General features: G+C 39.0%; 1 protein-coding gene across 4 annotated transcripts in view; it reads left to right on the forward strand.

The window, feature by feature from the left end:
• The first annotated feature begins 6,333 nt into the window (after positions 1 to 6,333).
• slc12a5b (solute carrier family 12 member 5b) overlaps positions 6,334 to 16,921 on the forward strand; it is a 53,801-nt gene continuing 43,213 nt past the window's right edge. For 3 of the 4 annotated variants that reach the window (XM_057827531.1, XM_057827507.1, XM_057827516.1), the window contains exon 1: positions 6,335 to 6,627. In XM_057827531.1, coding sequence (XP_057683514.1) covers positions 6,570 to 6,627 — 58 coding nt within the window. In that variant the 5' untranslated portion in view covers positions 6,335 to 6,569. Of the gene's footprint in view, positions 6,628 to 16,921 lie in introns of all 4 variants that reach the window. The other variant, XM_057827525.1, reaches the window with a different exon arrangement.

Raw genomic sequence — 16,921 nt, forward strand, 5'->3', positions numbered from 1 at the left:
GGTCCCAGTCGTTCTGCTCTGTCGTCCAGCGCCTGGCATCCCGGGTGTCCTCTCGGTTGTTCTGCTTGGTCGTCCGCCACCTGTCATCATTCCGCCAGCGCTCCGACCGTGCTGCCCAGCCGTTCGTTGCTGTTGAATCGGGTTGCGGGTCTTGCCAAATGCGCTACTGCCCTCCAGTGGCCAGTTTTATTGCTTTAAAATTTATTTTCAGCTTTGTTCTTTAGAGCTCAGTTGAATCAGGACCCAGAGATGTCTTTTATGAAAAAAACGTAAAAGACGTGTAAATACGACTTTGGGACACTGCAACAATTGAAAATAGAACATATTTATACGTTTTTGGGAGCAAATGAGTTAAAGTTAACGATGATTGACAGACGTTTAATGTTTGTTGTTGCCACAGCTCCTTGGAAGCCGAAGCTTCAAAGCGCTGCATGCGTCAATCATTGTTTAACTTGTTCAAAAGTTGCTGTGGCAACTTATTGTGTGTAAGTGAGCAGCTTGAGCGGATTTGAGTGAACTCAGTCAGTGAAGCATTTAATAAAGATTAGCATTTTTCTACTTTATTCTTGTTTAAAAATAATTCGGTTGAACAGTAACATGTTTAAAAGTAATTATTAGATTTGAAGTGCTGAAAAAACATGTATTAAAATATATACAACATAAGCTTTTTTAAATTATACTTTAGGGGGAAAAAAGTGAAAACACATGTCATATGTATCTCTTTCCAATCCTAAATCTGAATAAATACAGTGAACACACACGCACAAAAAAAAGGAGGGCGGCTACTTCACGATTTTTCACATATCGCGGCAGGTTTTGGTCCCTATTAATTGCGAAAAATGAGGGATCACTGTAAAGCTTATTAAATAGTGACATGACTTGAGGTACTGTACTACTGTAGTCCTGCAGATGGCAGTGATACCAATGCCAATATAACATATTCATTCTATACTCATTTATGCATGTTGAAATACTGTATTTAGATCTAACACGTTTTCCACCTAACAGCGAGTTTGGATTTGGTCCCATGAAGCCTCTTAATGTTAGAATAGTTTGGTGTGTTCATTTAGCAAAGAGAAGCAGGTGGACTTCATAAAATAGAGAACGTTACGACGGAACCAGGTGGGAGGTCACTGAGGATAAAGTCTATGTGAACATCTGCCAAAACTAAGAGATCATCTCACCACAACAGAAATGGCTGCACAGTTGACTGTGATGTAACATACAAATACTAATAGGGAAAAGGCTTTGGGTTTTTATCTCTCATCCATTTAATGCCCATTGTGTTTTGGCAGTGCTATGTTGATCACGAGGCTGGTGGCTTAAAGAGCCACATTTTATAAATGCACCAACATTGAAAAAAAAAATGCATCTCAACATCCCACTTTTCTACTGAGTATCATCTATTCTCACGAAGGAGAATTTTAAACTAAAATAGAACATTGTGTTCAAAAAAAAAAAAAAATTCAATTTTAAATATTAATACAGTGGTACCTCGACATACGATTGCTTCAACACACGATCTTTTCGCCAAGGAGAATTTTAAACTAAAATAGAACATTGTATAAAAAAAAAAAATTAAAATTTTTTTTAATATTAATACAGTGGTACCTCGACATACGATTGCTTCAAACACACGATCTTTTCGACGTAAAATTTGACTCGCCATTTGTTTCTACATCTGACAACATGCTCTAAATACGACGATTTATGACAGCGCCGCAGTTTCTTTGTTTTCCCGCAAGACGGACGCACAGCAGATTTTCTTGTGAGCGAAATCAACATGGGTTCCAAAATCGTTAATGCAGATGATGAAAAAAGGAAAAATGTGAGGCTTGCCATTGAAACGAAGATGAAAATGATAGAAAAATATGAGCTGTGAAGTGACTCGACAATAAAGCTGACCAATGTCTACGATCTCGGCGGTCCTCCTCCGTTCACCAGTCTTTATAAGTTAAGGTGACAATTATTATTGTGGTAACGTCGCCAAAGAAATCGCCAGCTTGGTCAGGTTTTTAATCATATATTTCAGAACTTGTAACAACGTGCAACACAACATGCCTACTGTCCGCTGCAGTTGACACCGTCAACAAAACATGAAAAATGAAAGTAAAAAGTCCTCTCTCACGCTGTCAAGTCAGCCACGCGATGCGTTCAGGTACACCACGCAAAATACATCTGCCACATTAGAACCCAATTCGCTATATTATTACAGGTATTATTATTTTTATTATTATTACTATTATTACATTATTATTCCAATTTTTATCCATATTTTATTAGTTTTGCTCTATGTAATTGCTATTTGCAATAGTACCAGCAGTATTTATTAAGGATTTAGTGTAGGTTGTTGAGCTGTGGAACAAATTAATGGAATTATAATGTATTCTTATGGGAAAATCCTTCTCCAGATACAACCATTTCGACTTACAAACAAGGTCCTGGAACGAATGAATTTCGTACGAAGTGGTACCACTGTATAGCCATCCATCCATTTTCTTCCACTCATCTGAGGTCACCACTTCATCCAACTCATCTTGGGGGATCCCAAGACGTTCCCAGGCCAGCCGGGAGACATAGTCTCCCGAGCGTGTCCTGGATCAGCCCCGTGGCCTCTTCCTAGTGGGACATGCCCAGAACACCTCACAAGCCACACTGGACTACTGGACTATTAACTGCAGGGTTCAAATCCAGGGGAAAAAGTAAAGTCTTATAGTCCGAAAATTAATTTTTTAAAATTTGCTAGAAACCAGAAATCACAGAGACAAAGTCAAGATTGAGACTTTAGGGAGTCAAGATGGCAAGGGGAACATGTGGCCTGGAAGACCAATTTCAAATGTACAATACTGTTGTACAGTTTCTGGTAACACTTTACAATAGGGGCCCTTAATTAACATAAGTTAATGCATTTTTAGACAATAACTCATGTTTAAGTACCATGACAAAAATTCATATAATTGCTTTTCTAACATTTATTAATATATTAATTAACACAAATTAAACCATTAGTTAATGAATTAGTTAATGCATAACCAGACAGTAACTAATGGTTTGGTAAAATTAAAAATATACATAGGCCTATATAGCGTTAGGGTTTGTATACTTAAGCAGGTAACACTTTACAATAAGGGCCCCTTAAGTAACATTAGTTAAAGCATTTTTAGACAATAATTAATGTTTAAGTAACATTACAACAATTAATATAATTGCATATCTAACATGTATTAATATATTAATTAACATGAGTTAATGCAGTAGTTAATGCATTTGTTAATGCATAACCAGACAGTAACTAATGGTTTAGTAAATTAAAAAATATACTGTATATAGGGAGGCCTATATAGGGTTAGGGTGTAGGGTTAGGGTTTGTTAACTTAGCATTTATAATTTCTTAGTTAAGGGACACATGTGCTACACTTTACAATAAGGGTCTAAAAAGCATTCAGTAATGGTTGATAAAGGTTAAGGAGGGGGGGAAGTCACTTAAGCATTTATAATTTCTTAGTTAAGGGACACATGTGCTACACTTTACAATAAGGGTCAAAAAAACATTCAGTAATGGTTAATAAAGGTTAAGAGGGGGGAACTTAAGCATTTATAATTTCTTAGTTAAGGGATACAGTTGTGGTCAAAAGTTTACATACACTTGTGAAGAACATAATGTCATGGCTCTCTTGAGGTTCCAGTTATTTCTACAACTCTGATTTTTCTCTGATAGTGATTGGAACAGATACTTCTTTGTCACAAAAAACATTCATGAAGTTTGGTTCTTTTATGACTTTATCATGGGTGAACAGAAAAAAGTGATTAAATCTGCTGGGTCAAAAATATACATACAGCAGCGCTAATATGTGGTAACATGTCCCTTGGCTATTTTCACTTCAATTTGGCGCTTTTGGTAGCCATCCACAAGCTTCTGGCAAGCTTCTGGTTGAATCTGTGACCACTCCTCTTGACAGAATTGGTGCAGTTCAGTTAAATTTGATGGCTTTCTGACATGGACTTGTTTCTTCAGCACTGTCCACAAGTTCTCAATGGGGTTTAAGTCAGGACTTTGGGAAGGCCATTCGAAAACCTTAATTCTAGCCTGATTTAGCCATTCCATTACCACTTTTGATGTGTGTTTGGGGTCATTGTCCTGTTGGAACACCCAACTGCGCCCAAGACCCAATCTTCGGGCTGATGACGTTAGGTTATCTTGAAGAATTTGAAGGTGATCCTCCTTCTTCATCATCCCATTTATTCTCTGTAAAGCACCAGTTCCATTGGCAGCAAAACAGCCCCACAGCATAATACCACCACCACCGTGCTTGACGGTAGGCATAGTGTACTTGGGGTTAAAGGCCTCACCTTTTCTCCTCCAAACATATTGCTGGCCATTGTGGCCAAACAGCTCGATTTTTGTTTTGTCTGACCACAGAACTTTCCGTCCAGAAGGTCTTATCTTTTTCCATGTGATCAGCAGCAAACTTCAGTCGATCCTTAAGGTGCCGCCTTTGGAGCAAGGGCTTCCTTCTTGCGCGGCAGCCTCTCAGTCCATGGAGATGCAAAACACGCTTGACTGTGGACACTGACACCTGTGTTCCAGCAGCTTCTAATTCTTGGCAGATCTGCTTTTTGGTGATTCTCGGTTGAATCTTCACCCTCCTGACCAATTTTCTCTCAGCATCAGGTGATAGCTTGCGTTTTCTTCCTGATCGTGGCAGTGACAAAACAGTGCCATGCACTTTATGCTTACAAACAATTGTTTGCACTGTTGCTCTTGGGACCTGCAGCTGCTTTGAAATGGCTCCAAGTGACTTTTCTGACTTGTTCAAGTCAATGATTGTTCAAGTCAATAATCACTCACAAGAAATTGCTAATTCGTGTTGCTGTATGTATATTTTTGACCCAGCAGATTTGATCACTTTTTCTGTTAACCCATAATAAAGTCATAAAAGAACCAAACTTCATGAATGTTTTTTGTGACAAAGAAGTATCTGTTCTAATCACTCTGTCGGAGAAAAATCAGAGTTGTAGAAATAACTGGAAACTCAAGAGAGCCATGAAACCACAACTGTACGTGTGCTACACTTTACAATAAGGGTCCAAAAAACATTCAGTAATGGTGAATTAAGGTTAAGTAATACTTATGAGCTACATTCACGTGAAATAATACCTTACTTAAGGTTAGGTTATAATATACCCTAACCCTAACCCTGGAGAACATGTGTCCCTTAACTAAGAAATTATAAATGCTTAAGTTAACAAATCCTAACCTTAAACCCTAAACCCTAACCCTATATAGGCCTATATATATTTTTAATTTTACCAAACTATTAGTTACTGTCTGGTTATGCATTAACTCATGTTAATTAATATATTAATAAATGTTATATAAGCAATTATATTAATTTATTGTAATGTTACTTAATGCATTTTAAGACAATAACTAATGTTTAACTAATGCATTAATTTATGTTAATCAATATATTAATAAATGTTAGATAAGGGATTAAATGAATTATTGTCATGTTACTTAACAATGAGTTATTGTCTAAAATTGCATTAACTAATGTTAATTAAGGGACCCTTATTGTAAAGTGTTACCCAGTTTCTTTAAAAGGGTGAGTAAAATTTTTGTTACGTTTTTTTGTTAAATCTTTTCATTAGACCCCACCAATGATATAACACCACCATATTGTGGTCAGTATACAGCTTGTATTACATGTGGACATTTTCCTCAATATACAGTAGCGTATTGAAACTGCTTGCAACAAAAGTGAGTTTAGTTTTTGAAAATGTCCAAATTGAGTCCAAAATGTATGTTGCGCGGTCATTACTATTCCACAGCACACCTTTAGCCTTCTTGGGAATTCAGTTTATCAGAGCTTTATAGGTGGCCAATGGAAAACAGATGCTCAATGGTTTTTAGGTCTGGGGAGTTGCTAATCGAGGTATCACTACATCTCTCATTTTTTTAGCAAGGTAGTGGAGGTACACTGCACATACAGTACATTCACGCACACCCAAAAGAACTTGAGGAAAAATAACAAGTTACACAAGTTCAGCCTGAAGCTGTTCTGACAGACAACTTTATGTGGCCATGCACGGAAATATGAAGAGGGGAACAAGGAGGGGTGAAACAAACAGCAGAAAAAGTAATGAAAAAATGGATTCTTGTTTGCCCCCAGAAAAGAACATCAAACGGAAAGTCTAATCTCAGGAGGCGGCGCGTTGTCGTCAGACGCCGCTTTCCTGTGTCCGTTCATGATGAGATGGATAATGGTGCGTTAGGGAGTTTAAAAAAAAAAAAAAGAGGACGGGCGGGAGAGGGATAATACCTTGTGAATACATGAATATAGTGGTTGGGCTTAAACTGACTTGAGGGCAAGTGCGGCACATGAACAGGGTTAGCACATGTGTCATCAAGCTGGCCAACTGGCCATCATTGCCTCACACAATCGTCCGGCCGGAGAGCATCAAGCAAGCAGAAGAGAATACATGTCAGTTTTTTAATTGTGAGAAGTGCGTAAGAACAGGATAAATTGTCGTGACTGCAGCGGAGTGTACAGCGTCAGGAGGAGAGGATGCTCAACAACATGACAACAGACACTGAGGAAGGAGAGGAGAGCCCTAACAACCAGGGTGAGTGAAGCCAGTGAAAGTGTGCACGTGTTCCAAGCTAGGAGTGGAAAGGATGCATTGGTTCAGTTTGATATTTTCTTCTTTATAGGCAGATGTTTTATTGTGATGCCTTCAATTGTTAACTTTGCAACCACACATTTTCCTTTTTTTGCCCGTGACTTGTAATGTAATATAGTGTTATGCTGCGGCAATTTAGCCTTTGAATAAATCTATGTGGAAAAAAAAAAAAAAGAAAATTTATTTAAAGCAGCAAGAATGTTCTCCCTTGGGTAATAGATGCATTTAATTTTTTTTTTTTTTTTTTTTTTTACTCTTACATATGTTCTATGCATGTAAGAGTTCTATGCATTTGCATCCAAAGAAAATTCAGTCCCATCTATCATGTCTGCATGTTCTTTTTGTGTTTTGGATGGCTTTTCTACGAGGATTCATCCTGGAACCCAGTTAGGTTCATCGGAGACTACTAATTGTACATGTGCAGTCCCCTGCTGAAATGTACTGTATGTAAGCCCTGCGATTGCCTGGCGATCAGTCCATATCTCTAAACCTAAAGTCAGAGTGGATAAGATGTAACTCACTTGCCAACCTTACGAACAAAAACGTTAAAGAAAATAGATACATAATAGTGGAAGTTTTATAACTTCCTTATTCCTAATACTGAGTTAGTATTTCAAATTCTGTACAGACAGTAAACAGGTGTTTATCCCAGCTGACTTCGGGCAAAACATGCAGGAATTTCAGGAAATTCACAGATTAAAATTAATTAATAATTAATAAATTAATCTTTCCTGGCACCAAGCACCATTTTGAGAAATGTTTCTTGGGAGTTAGTTGCGGTGATGGGTAGTAAAGCATTACATTTACTCTTCTACATTTACCTGGGTAACGTTTGAGAAAAAAGGTCTACTAGTTTTACCACGCCATTCTTTATACTTTCATTCATGTAGATGTATGAGGAAGAAACGTTACTCTTACTCCACGACTTTAGGATACACTAGAGTTGTTCCTTTGTTTTCCTCTTTATTCTATATTTATTTTATTTTTACCAAAGTGTCTCTACCAGTCTCACCAATGAGCTGTAGCGACAAAAATCGTGAGACTCCATTCATTATACCGATCAGAGCTCAAGCACACACACACACAAGCTTGCAGTCGCAACTCACCCTCTGTGTGCTATGATCACGCCGGCATGATCAATCACATGGCGGCTTTAAAAAAAAATCACCTATTTCACATAGAACGCTACCGTCGACATTACTAGAAAGTGTGAATTTCAAACTCTCTTTCGGTCTTTATTTGGTACCGATAAACAAAGAAAGTCGAAGGTATGATCGTTTTGATTTGATGGTAGAAAATATGTTTATCCATGCATGAGCGAGCACTAGAGGGCACACTTGCCCTTGGGATGGGACGGCTGACGTTTCATTTCTGTGTGCGTTTCCAGTCGGAATTCAGTTATTTGGTTGTTGCTTTTTTCCTAATATGGTAATCTTATAGGCAAGTTTCTTAAAGAAACATTCTTTAGAGACAGTCCATTTCCAGCTTTTTCAGACAGCCATGATGCAAACACAAGTTTATATTATGTCGTGTATTAAACATAGCTTTCACAAATCAAGTTAAAATTGTTTCTTGAATGTGCTGTAAAAGGATACCATATGCCTGACTTTTGAAGCAGCACTTATGAAGGACAAATCGTGAAAATAAGAAGGTAAATTAACATTACGCAGTTCTAATGGAATTGTTTTGGTATGTAGAGAATGACCTGGTCACGATTAGTTGCACATCACAACAGGTGCAATCACGAAGGGTAGATAGTGATCGCTTTGTACATGATGATTCTCACCAGAGAGATTGCATATGATAATCATATCCATCCCTGAGCAAAAGAAACAGGCAAGGTAAAAAAAAAACAAAAAAAACAGACAGATCCCTAGATAGGCTTCCTGTTAAGGTGACCACTTCCATAAGGTCAAAATGGAGGACATATTTAAAAATAATAAAACATCGAATTTGTATATTTATTTGGGCTGTCAAACAATTAAAATTTTCATTGGAGTTAATCGCAGCTTAAAAATTAATTAATCGTAATTAATCGCAATTCAAACCATCTCTAAAATATGCCATATTTTTCTGTAAATTATTGTTGGAATGGAAAGATAAGGCACAAGACGGATATATACATACAACATACTGAACATAACTACTCTATTTGTTTATTCTAACAATAAATCCACAAGATGGCATTAACATTATTAACATTCTTTCTGTTAAAGGGATCCACGGATAGAAAGACTTGTAGTTCTTGAAAGATAAATGTTATAGTTACCAGTTATAGTAATTTTATATTAAAACCCCTGTTAATGTTTTCGTTTTAATAAAGTTTGTAAAATTTTCAATCAGAAGTAGAGTTAATATAATAATAATAATAAGAAGAAGAATAAAAATAACAATAATAAGAACAGAGTGACCAAAGTCTGAGTAAGTTTTATGTGTATTTTGCATAGCTATTTCGATTGGGAATGCCAGTTCTCGTTGCATAGTTGTTTAACTGTGTGAAAATAGGGCCTCATTAATACAGATTGAAGTGCTTTTCTTTTTGTGAACATTTTTTTTTTTTGAGAGAGATAGTAATATTATTTTTGTTGTGCTTTCACTAAATGATACTTATGTTTGTTGTGAAGGAGTTGCCGAAGCTTATGCCAATAAACGGCGCGGTCCAATGAACGCCTGTGTCCACTCGCTTTATAACATATATATCTCCGTACATATCTCACCCAAAATACAAAAAAAGACACGTAATTGCCACTAAATGAAAGTAAACTTACAGAAATATGTGTGGAGCACAAATAGCACAATGCAACAGCATAAACGTCTCACAACTACTAATTCTTCCACTATTAGAAGGAATAACATTAGTATGGAACGGCGCAAGCGGCCGGTGGCATTCTCTTCACTCTCTTTTTTTTTTTTTTTTTTTTTTTTTTTAAACCTGTCCTGTTCAGCTGTTTGACACAGAGAATGGAAGTCTAAGTGCCCAGATTCTGAACAGTTTTAATGTTTCACATGGAGAGTCTGACATACTCCCATTGTGATCCTTCAAAATACCTTTTTATTATGACAAAGCAGCGAACAGGAAGGGATTATGGGGGGACAGAAGAAAAGAAATACAAGAGAAGAAAGAAAAGAAACACATACACAAACAACAACAAGAAATACATTGAACATCTAAACTAGTTACTAATATGCTGGTGCTATCGTCAGCGAGATGTATTTCCGGTTTACACCATGTGGGGGCCAATTGGCCAGTGAAAGAGGAGAATGGGGGTGGGGGTGTCTATAAGACTATAAGCTAAGTGATTGAAAGGGGTAGAGTGTACACAAATCAGTTCTGTGATCTAGAAAACAGTAATCGTGTGAATCTCTTATGAGTGTAAGCCCGTTGGCGACCAACCCTACGCCGCCGCATCGCCAATCCCGGCACCGGAACCCCCAACCCGAGCATGCCCTACCACATCCAGCAGCACGCAAGCCCCACCGGGCGCGCGACAGCCACGCAGACGGGCGGAGAAACCGCGCGGGCGCCAACCCAGGGCCACGGCCCCCACCCAGCCAGCCCGGGGAGGGAGGGCGGGCGGGGGTGGGGTGGGGCCATGCGCAGCCCATCCCTCCTCCCGCCGCCCAGCAAAGGAGCCACCGTCCCCCCCCCGGGACCCAGGGTGGTCCCCCGGGCCACCCGCGCGCCCATCAACCGGCCTACAGGGATGGCAGAAGGGGACGCATCACCAACCCCACGCCTACACCCACCCCCGCCCGCCCACCCGGGCCACGAGCCACAGCCACAGCCCCCCAACCGGCACGGCACGCCACGGGACCCCCAGCGGCCCACCAAGCCCCAGGCAAGGCAGGGTCCCCCGCCGGTGCAGGCGACACCCCGCTGATACACCGGCGCCCAGCCAGCGACCCGCGACGGAGCGCAGGGCCACTCTCAATGTGCATAAACAGCGTCATTGTAATTTGTTTGAGGCAATGCATGAGCGGGTCATTCCGTGCATGTGTTAATTGCGTCAAATATTTTAACGTGATTAATTTTTAAAAATAATTACCGCCCGTTAACGCGATACATTTGACAGCCCTAATATATATATATATATATATATACATATATATATATATATATATATATGTGTGTGTGTGCATTTTAATCAACAATAAAGTTTTGCATAGTTTATAGATCATATTTGTGTAAAAAAATAGTAAAAAAAAATACCGATTAAACGTAAAACTTTTGGGGACAATTTTATTAGTTTACAGTACCATGTTTTCAAAGAACAAATCTTATTTTTAAACTGTTCTGCCAAAATATCATTGAAGGCGAAACGCACTACCAATACCCAGTGCGCATGCGTACTCATGGCATATCAGTTAAAAGCAGCGAGTACTATTATTTTAGTTTTTATTGAGTCTTATTTTACCTTTCCGTTGCCTCAAAATACTTTTGGCGTGTGTTTTCCTCCGATAACTTTTAAGCATTTTGTTTTCTTGTGGTTGCTTTAAAGGAGAGTGTTAACTGGTAACCACATTAGTGTATTTAAACCACCCTTATTTGATATTATTAGATTTAAGTATTTTCTTAAGGCATTTTTAGTACGTTCCTCCTGTATGCATCTAAACAAAACAAGCTGAAAGTGCACGGTAGTACTTAGGGTGTCAAATTCTCCATTGGTAAAACGTTTCGCCAGTGTAGATATTTTGGCAGAGCAACGGTATTAACAAGGAACATTTATAACAAAATTCTTAAGAACAAGACTTTTTGTGTGTAAAAACAATGTGATTATTGAACCGCTCAAAATAGTTTACCCTTTATAAGAGGAACAACTTTACAAAGTTCAGCTGCAGTTATTTTGTTATCCAGAGGCAATGAAAAAAATGTTTTTCATGTGGACGCACCTGCTGCTCAGGTCTATGTCACACCAGCAAAGCGTGCAGAAACCATGGAACGAGGCTCGACTGCTTTTGGCGAGGAAATCATGCTCTTTTGTCCATTCAATATTAAAAGATGTCCGCTGTTTTGGCATGGTTGCTCGCACTGTTGTAAAATCTTGGCTAGGAAATGATGTCGTCAGATAGCCACATGTGAAGTTTTCTTTGCATTTTATTGAACCAATGATAAAGGACGTTTTTAATTGAAGTCACCATTGGCCAATCACAGACTAGTTGTGACAGCCGTGGGGCTGAGTTGAGTCACATAAACTGAACCGCGGCCCATTTTCTTTGAAAGCCAGACAAATAGCGTCCGGCTAATGGGTTTAACCGGACACATCACTGAAAAGGCTGAGTGTCCGTCCTAAAACCGGACAGGTGGTCACCCGACTTCCTGCCCACTGGTTATTCATTGTAATCGATAAGATCCAATGGAGTAATGGTGAGGTAAAATAATAATTTTATTGTCATAGCTGAATCAATGGTTGATTAGCAATGGAAACATTTAAATTAATTTAATTATCTTCTCAACTAACTTCAATTCTATGGGATGGCTAGTGGATAGTACAGTATGTCATCATAGCTTCTATGTCCAAATAGCGCTAAAATAATGTGTTGCTGGAAATAACAGAAATGAGCTAAATTTTAAAAAAGTTTCTACCGCTTTCCAAATAAAGAAAACGCAAAGAGGAGCTGTTTTAAGATTATACGGTAAACGATCTCTTATCATGAACTATACATTGAAGTATAAATTAGTGATCGTCTTTCTTTTTGTGCTGAAAATGATTTGAAGCTTTGGGGCTACTGCAAGAAAGAACAGCTAGATCTGTTGGTAGAATGAAATTCTATCTGCTTCATAATTTGACCGAAGGACTCGCACACAACATTGACTCAGACCCGGACACGTGCAGTAAAAACATGATGCATGTTTAGAGATATATTTGATCATACACAACCTCTAGCCAGGCGGCCTCTGTCTTTTTAAAAAGAATATAAATTTAGATCGTCAACAAAAGCCATTTTTCCATGACTGGATTTGATCCTTCATCCAAAGAGAGTATAAGATCTGTGCTGCTATGCCACAATGAGTCAACCCGTTAAGCGATACAGGTACACAGGTGCATTGCCATAATTATGTATCTATAGCCTTTAATCACAAAAATATACAGTGCTCTCCATAATTATTGGCGCCCCTGGTTAAGATGTGTTTTTTAGCGTCTAATAATTCTTTTTTATTCAAATAATATGGGACCTTAATGGAAAAAAAGAGAAAAATCGAACCTTCAACACAAGTGCATTTATTCAGTGGGGGAAAAATCCCACATAAAGAAATAATTATTTGACATCAAATAATGTGTGTCACAATTATTAGCACCCCTGGTGTTAATACTTTGTACAACCCTCTTTTGCCAACAAAACAAGGTTCGGGGACTGAGATGGCCATGGGAGGAGCCCTGGGAACCTTGTTAGGGTGCATGGCATCATGAATGCTTTGAAATACCAGGACATTTTAAATCAAAATCTGTTGCCCTCTGCCCGAAAGCTGAAGATGGGTCGTCACTGGGTCTTTCAGCAAGACAATGACCCTAAACATATGGCCAAATCTACACAGAAATGGTTCACCAGACACAAAATCAAGCTCCTCCCATGGCCATCTCAGTCGCCGAACCTTGTTTTGTTGGCAAAAGGGGGTTGTACAAAGTATTAACACCAGGGGTGCTAATAATTGTGACACACATTATTTGATGTCAAATAATTATTTCTTTATGTGGGATTTTTTTCCCCACTGAATAAATGCACTTGTGTTGAAGGTTGGATTTTTCTCTTTTTTTCCATTTGGGTCCCATATTATTTGAATTTTTAAAAATTATTAGAAGCTAAAAAACACATTTTAACCTGGGGTGCCAATAATTATGGAGAGCACTGTATACATACTGTACATAATCATGAAGTTGAAATAGGTAACAAAGACAAGTCTATGCAAAGGTTTTTGTTGCTTCCACTCAATTAATTTGAACCAGTCCATTAGTTACTGATGTGATCCCTCCCTACTTCACGCTTCAAACTGCAAGCCCTCAGTCTATCGCGGATTTTTTTTTTTTTTTTTTCCCTTTTAAGTTAAAAAAACAATAATAACTTTAGTACTTTATGGAGCTGTCCTGATCCGATCATGTACTCTCTCACTCTTGCTCCTGCCACTTTTCTTGGTCAGGCAGTGCACTGGAGTTGCTTATTAAAGTTACGATGATTGACTGAGAGTTAAGGTTTGATCTTGTCGGAGACGCTTGTAAGCCGAAACTTCAAAGCGCAGCATGCGTCAACATCGTTTGACTTGCTAAACAGTTGCTGCGGCAACTCATTGTGTGTAAGTGAGCAGCTTGAACGGATTTGAGTGGACTCACTCGAGGAAGCATTGAATAAAGAGAAGCATTTTTGTACTTTTTTTTTTTTTTTTTAATGGATTGGGCATCTACTTTTTTTCTTGTTTAAAAATATTTCGGTGGGACAGTAACATGTTTTAAACCTATTCGAATTATTACATTAGAAATGCTTCATTTATATTTATTAACTCAGTTGCTCCCAGAAACGTATAAATACGTTCTATTTTTAAATGCTTCATTGTCCCAAAAACGTACTTATACGTTTTTTTTTTTTTTTACAAGAAGCATCTACTGTATAGCTTGCGATCTATCTGAGAAACAAAAACAAGGCTCCAAACCCATTTTAAAGCAATAAAACTAGCTACTGGAGGGCAGTAGCGCATTTTATAAGACCCGCAACCCGATTCAACAGCAATGAACGGCCGCCGGGCAGCACGGTCAGAGCGCTGGCACCATGATAACAGGCGGCGCTCCGACCGAACAAAACAACCGAGAGGATGCCTGGGAGGCCAGGCGCTGGACGACCGAGCAAAACGAGTGGGACCCCCAGTGCAGTGGCTCGCCGAGCAGACCCCGCAGAGACGCAAAAATAATCTTTGTGGGACAGACAAAGCGTCATCTCTCAGTTGTCATGTGTAAATAAATTGTTACTTTGCTGTCAAAAGCTCTATTTGTCTGGTTGTTCATGGTATTTTGTAAAAGGAAAACATTATTTAGTTGTTTGGGATGTAACTAATGCAAAAAGATAGCTTTGTTAAAATCAAAGTTATGTTTGAAATGTATGCGTTTACAAAAAGCTAATTTTCTCCGTTTTTTCATCAGAAATTGGAAAATTGCTCAAACTAAGCTTTTTTCTAATGCTGATTTCTAAAGAATGGAAAAAGATATGAACTTTTTTTTTCTGCTGAAAGAAGAGAGTCTAATCTTTCTTTTGGTGGGTTCTATGTTTATACAGCAATAGAAAAGAATTTTCTGTGGGCCTTGCAAAATCCGTCAAAATCCAGAAAAACGGCAGGGAGCGGAGGGCCTTGCTCTGGTGAAAATGGCTGGGAGTGAATGAGTTAATATATATAAATATACATACATTTTAAATTATATTTTGGGTTAAAAGTGAAAAAAACGTCACGTTTTTTCACTTATCACGGCAGGTTCTGGTCCCCGTTAATCACGAAAAACAAGGGATTACTGCAATTGATACAAATGCACAGATATTGATAAAACTATCAAACAGTATAAATGTGGCAACGCTTCAGCAGGTTCAACATTCAGAGGGAAGAAATCCTGTTCTAGAGCAAGAAAAGAATGCAACGTCAACATAATAATCATTTAAAATTTCATAGCAGTGGAGCAAGAGGCAATTCTTATAAGTTTTCTAAAATAATATGTTGTTTACCCATGCTGAATCTTCACAAATGAGCAAGATTCAGAGGAGTCCATATCACAAGAAGGCATGTGCCAGCTCCAGTCAGGTTCAGTGGGGCAAATAAGTATTTAGTCAACCGCTAATTGTGCAAGTTCTCCCCCTTGAAAATATGAGAGAGGCCTGTAATTGTCAACATGGATAAACCTCAACGATGAGAGACAGAATGTGGGGAAAAAAACAGAAAATCACATTGTTTGATTTTTAAAGAATTTATTTGCAAATGGTGGAAAATAAGTATTTGCTCAATACCAAAAGTTCATCTCACTACTTTGCTACGTACCCTTTGTTGGCAATAAGGGAGGCCAAATGTTTTCTGTAACTCTTCACAAGCTTTTCACACACTGTTGCTGGTATTTTGGTCCGTTCCTCCATGCAGAGCTCCTCTAGAGCAGTGATGTTTCTGGGCTGCCGTTGGGCAACACGTACTTTCAACTCCCTCCACAGATTTTCTACGGGGTTGCGATCTGGAGACTGGCTAAGCCACTCCAGGACTTTGAAATGCTTCTCACGAAGCCACTCCTTTGTTGCCCTGGCTGTGTGTTTGGGATCATCGTCATGCTGAAAGACCCAGCCACATCTCATCTTCAATGCTCTTGCTGATGGAAGGAGATTTTCACTCAAAATCTCTCGATACATGGCCTCATTCATTCTTTCCTTTACACAGATCAGTCATCCTGGTCCCTTTGCAGATTAACGGCCCCAAAGCATGATGTTTCCACCCCCATGCTTCTTTCTCCTCCAAACACGAGAACCTGTGATTCTACCAAAAAGTTCTATTTTGGTTTCATCTGACCATAACACATTCTCCCAGTCCTCTTCTGGATCATCCAAATGCTCTCTAGCGAACCGCAGACAGGCCTGGACGTGTACTTTCTTCAGCAGGGGGACACGTCTGGCAGTGCAGGATTTGAGTAACTGGCGGCGCATTGTGTTACTGATAGTAGCCTTTGTGGTCCCAGCTCTCTGTAGGTCATTCACTAGGTCCCCCCGTGTGGTTCTGGGATTTTTGCTCACCGTTCTTGTTATCATTTTGACGCCACGGGATGAGATCTTGGATGGAGCCCCAGATTGAGGGAGATTATCAGTGGTCTTGTATGTCCTCCATTTTCTAATAATTGCTCCCACAGTTGATTTCTTTACACCAAGCGTTTTACCTTACCAGATTCAGTCTTCCCAGCCTGGTGCAGGTCTACAATTTTGTCTGTGGTGTCCTTCGACTGCTCTTTGGTCTTGGCCATAGTGGAGTTTGGAGTGTGACTGACTGTGGTTGTGGACAGGTGTCTTTTATACCGATACTGAGTTAAAACAGGTGCCATTAATACAGGTAACGAATGGAGTCTCACTAGACCTGGTTAGAAGAAGTTAGACCTCTTTGACGGCCCGAAATCTTGCTTGTTTGTAGGTGACCAAATACTTATTTTCCACTCTAATTTAGAAATAAATTCTTTAAAAATCAAACAATGTGATTTTCTGTTGTTGTTTTTTTTTCGACATTCTGTCTCTCATGGTT

Source organism: Corythoichthys intestinalis, chromosome 2, assembly GCF_030265065.1.
Source record: "Corythoichthys intestinalis isolate RoL2023-P3 chromosome 2, ASM3026506v1, whole genome shotgun sequence".
In the NCBI taxonomy this organism is placed as follows: Eukaryota; Metazoa; Chordata; class Actinopteri; order Syngnathiformes; family Syngnathidae; genus Corythoichthys; species Corythoichthys intestinalis.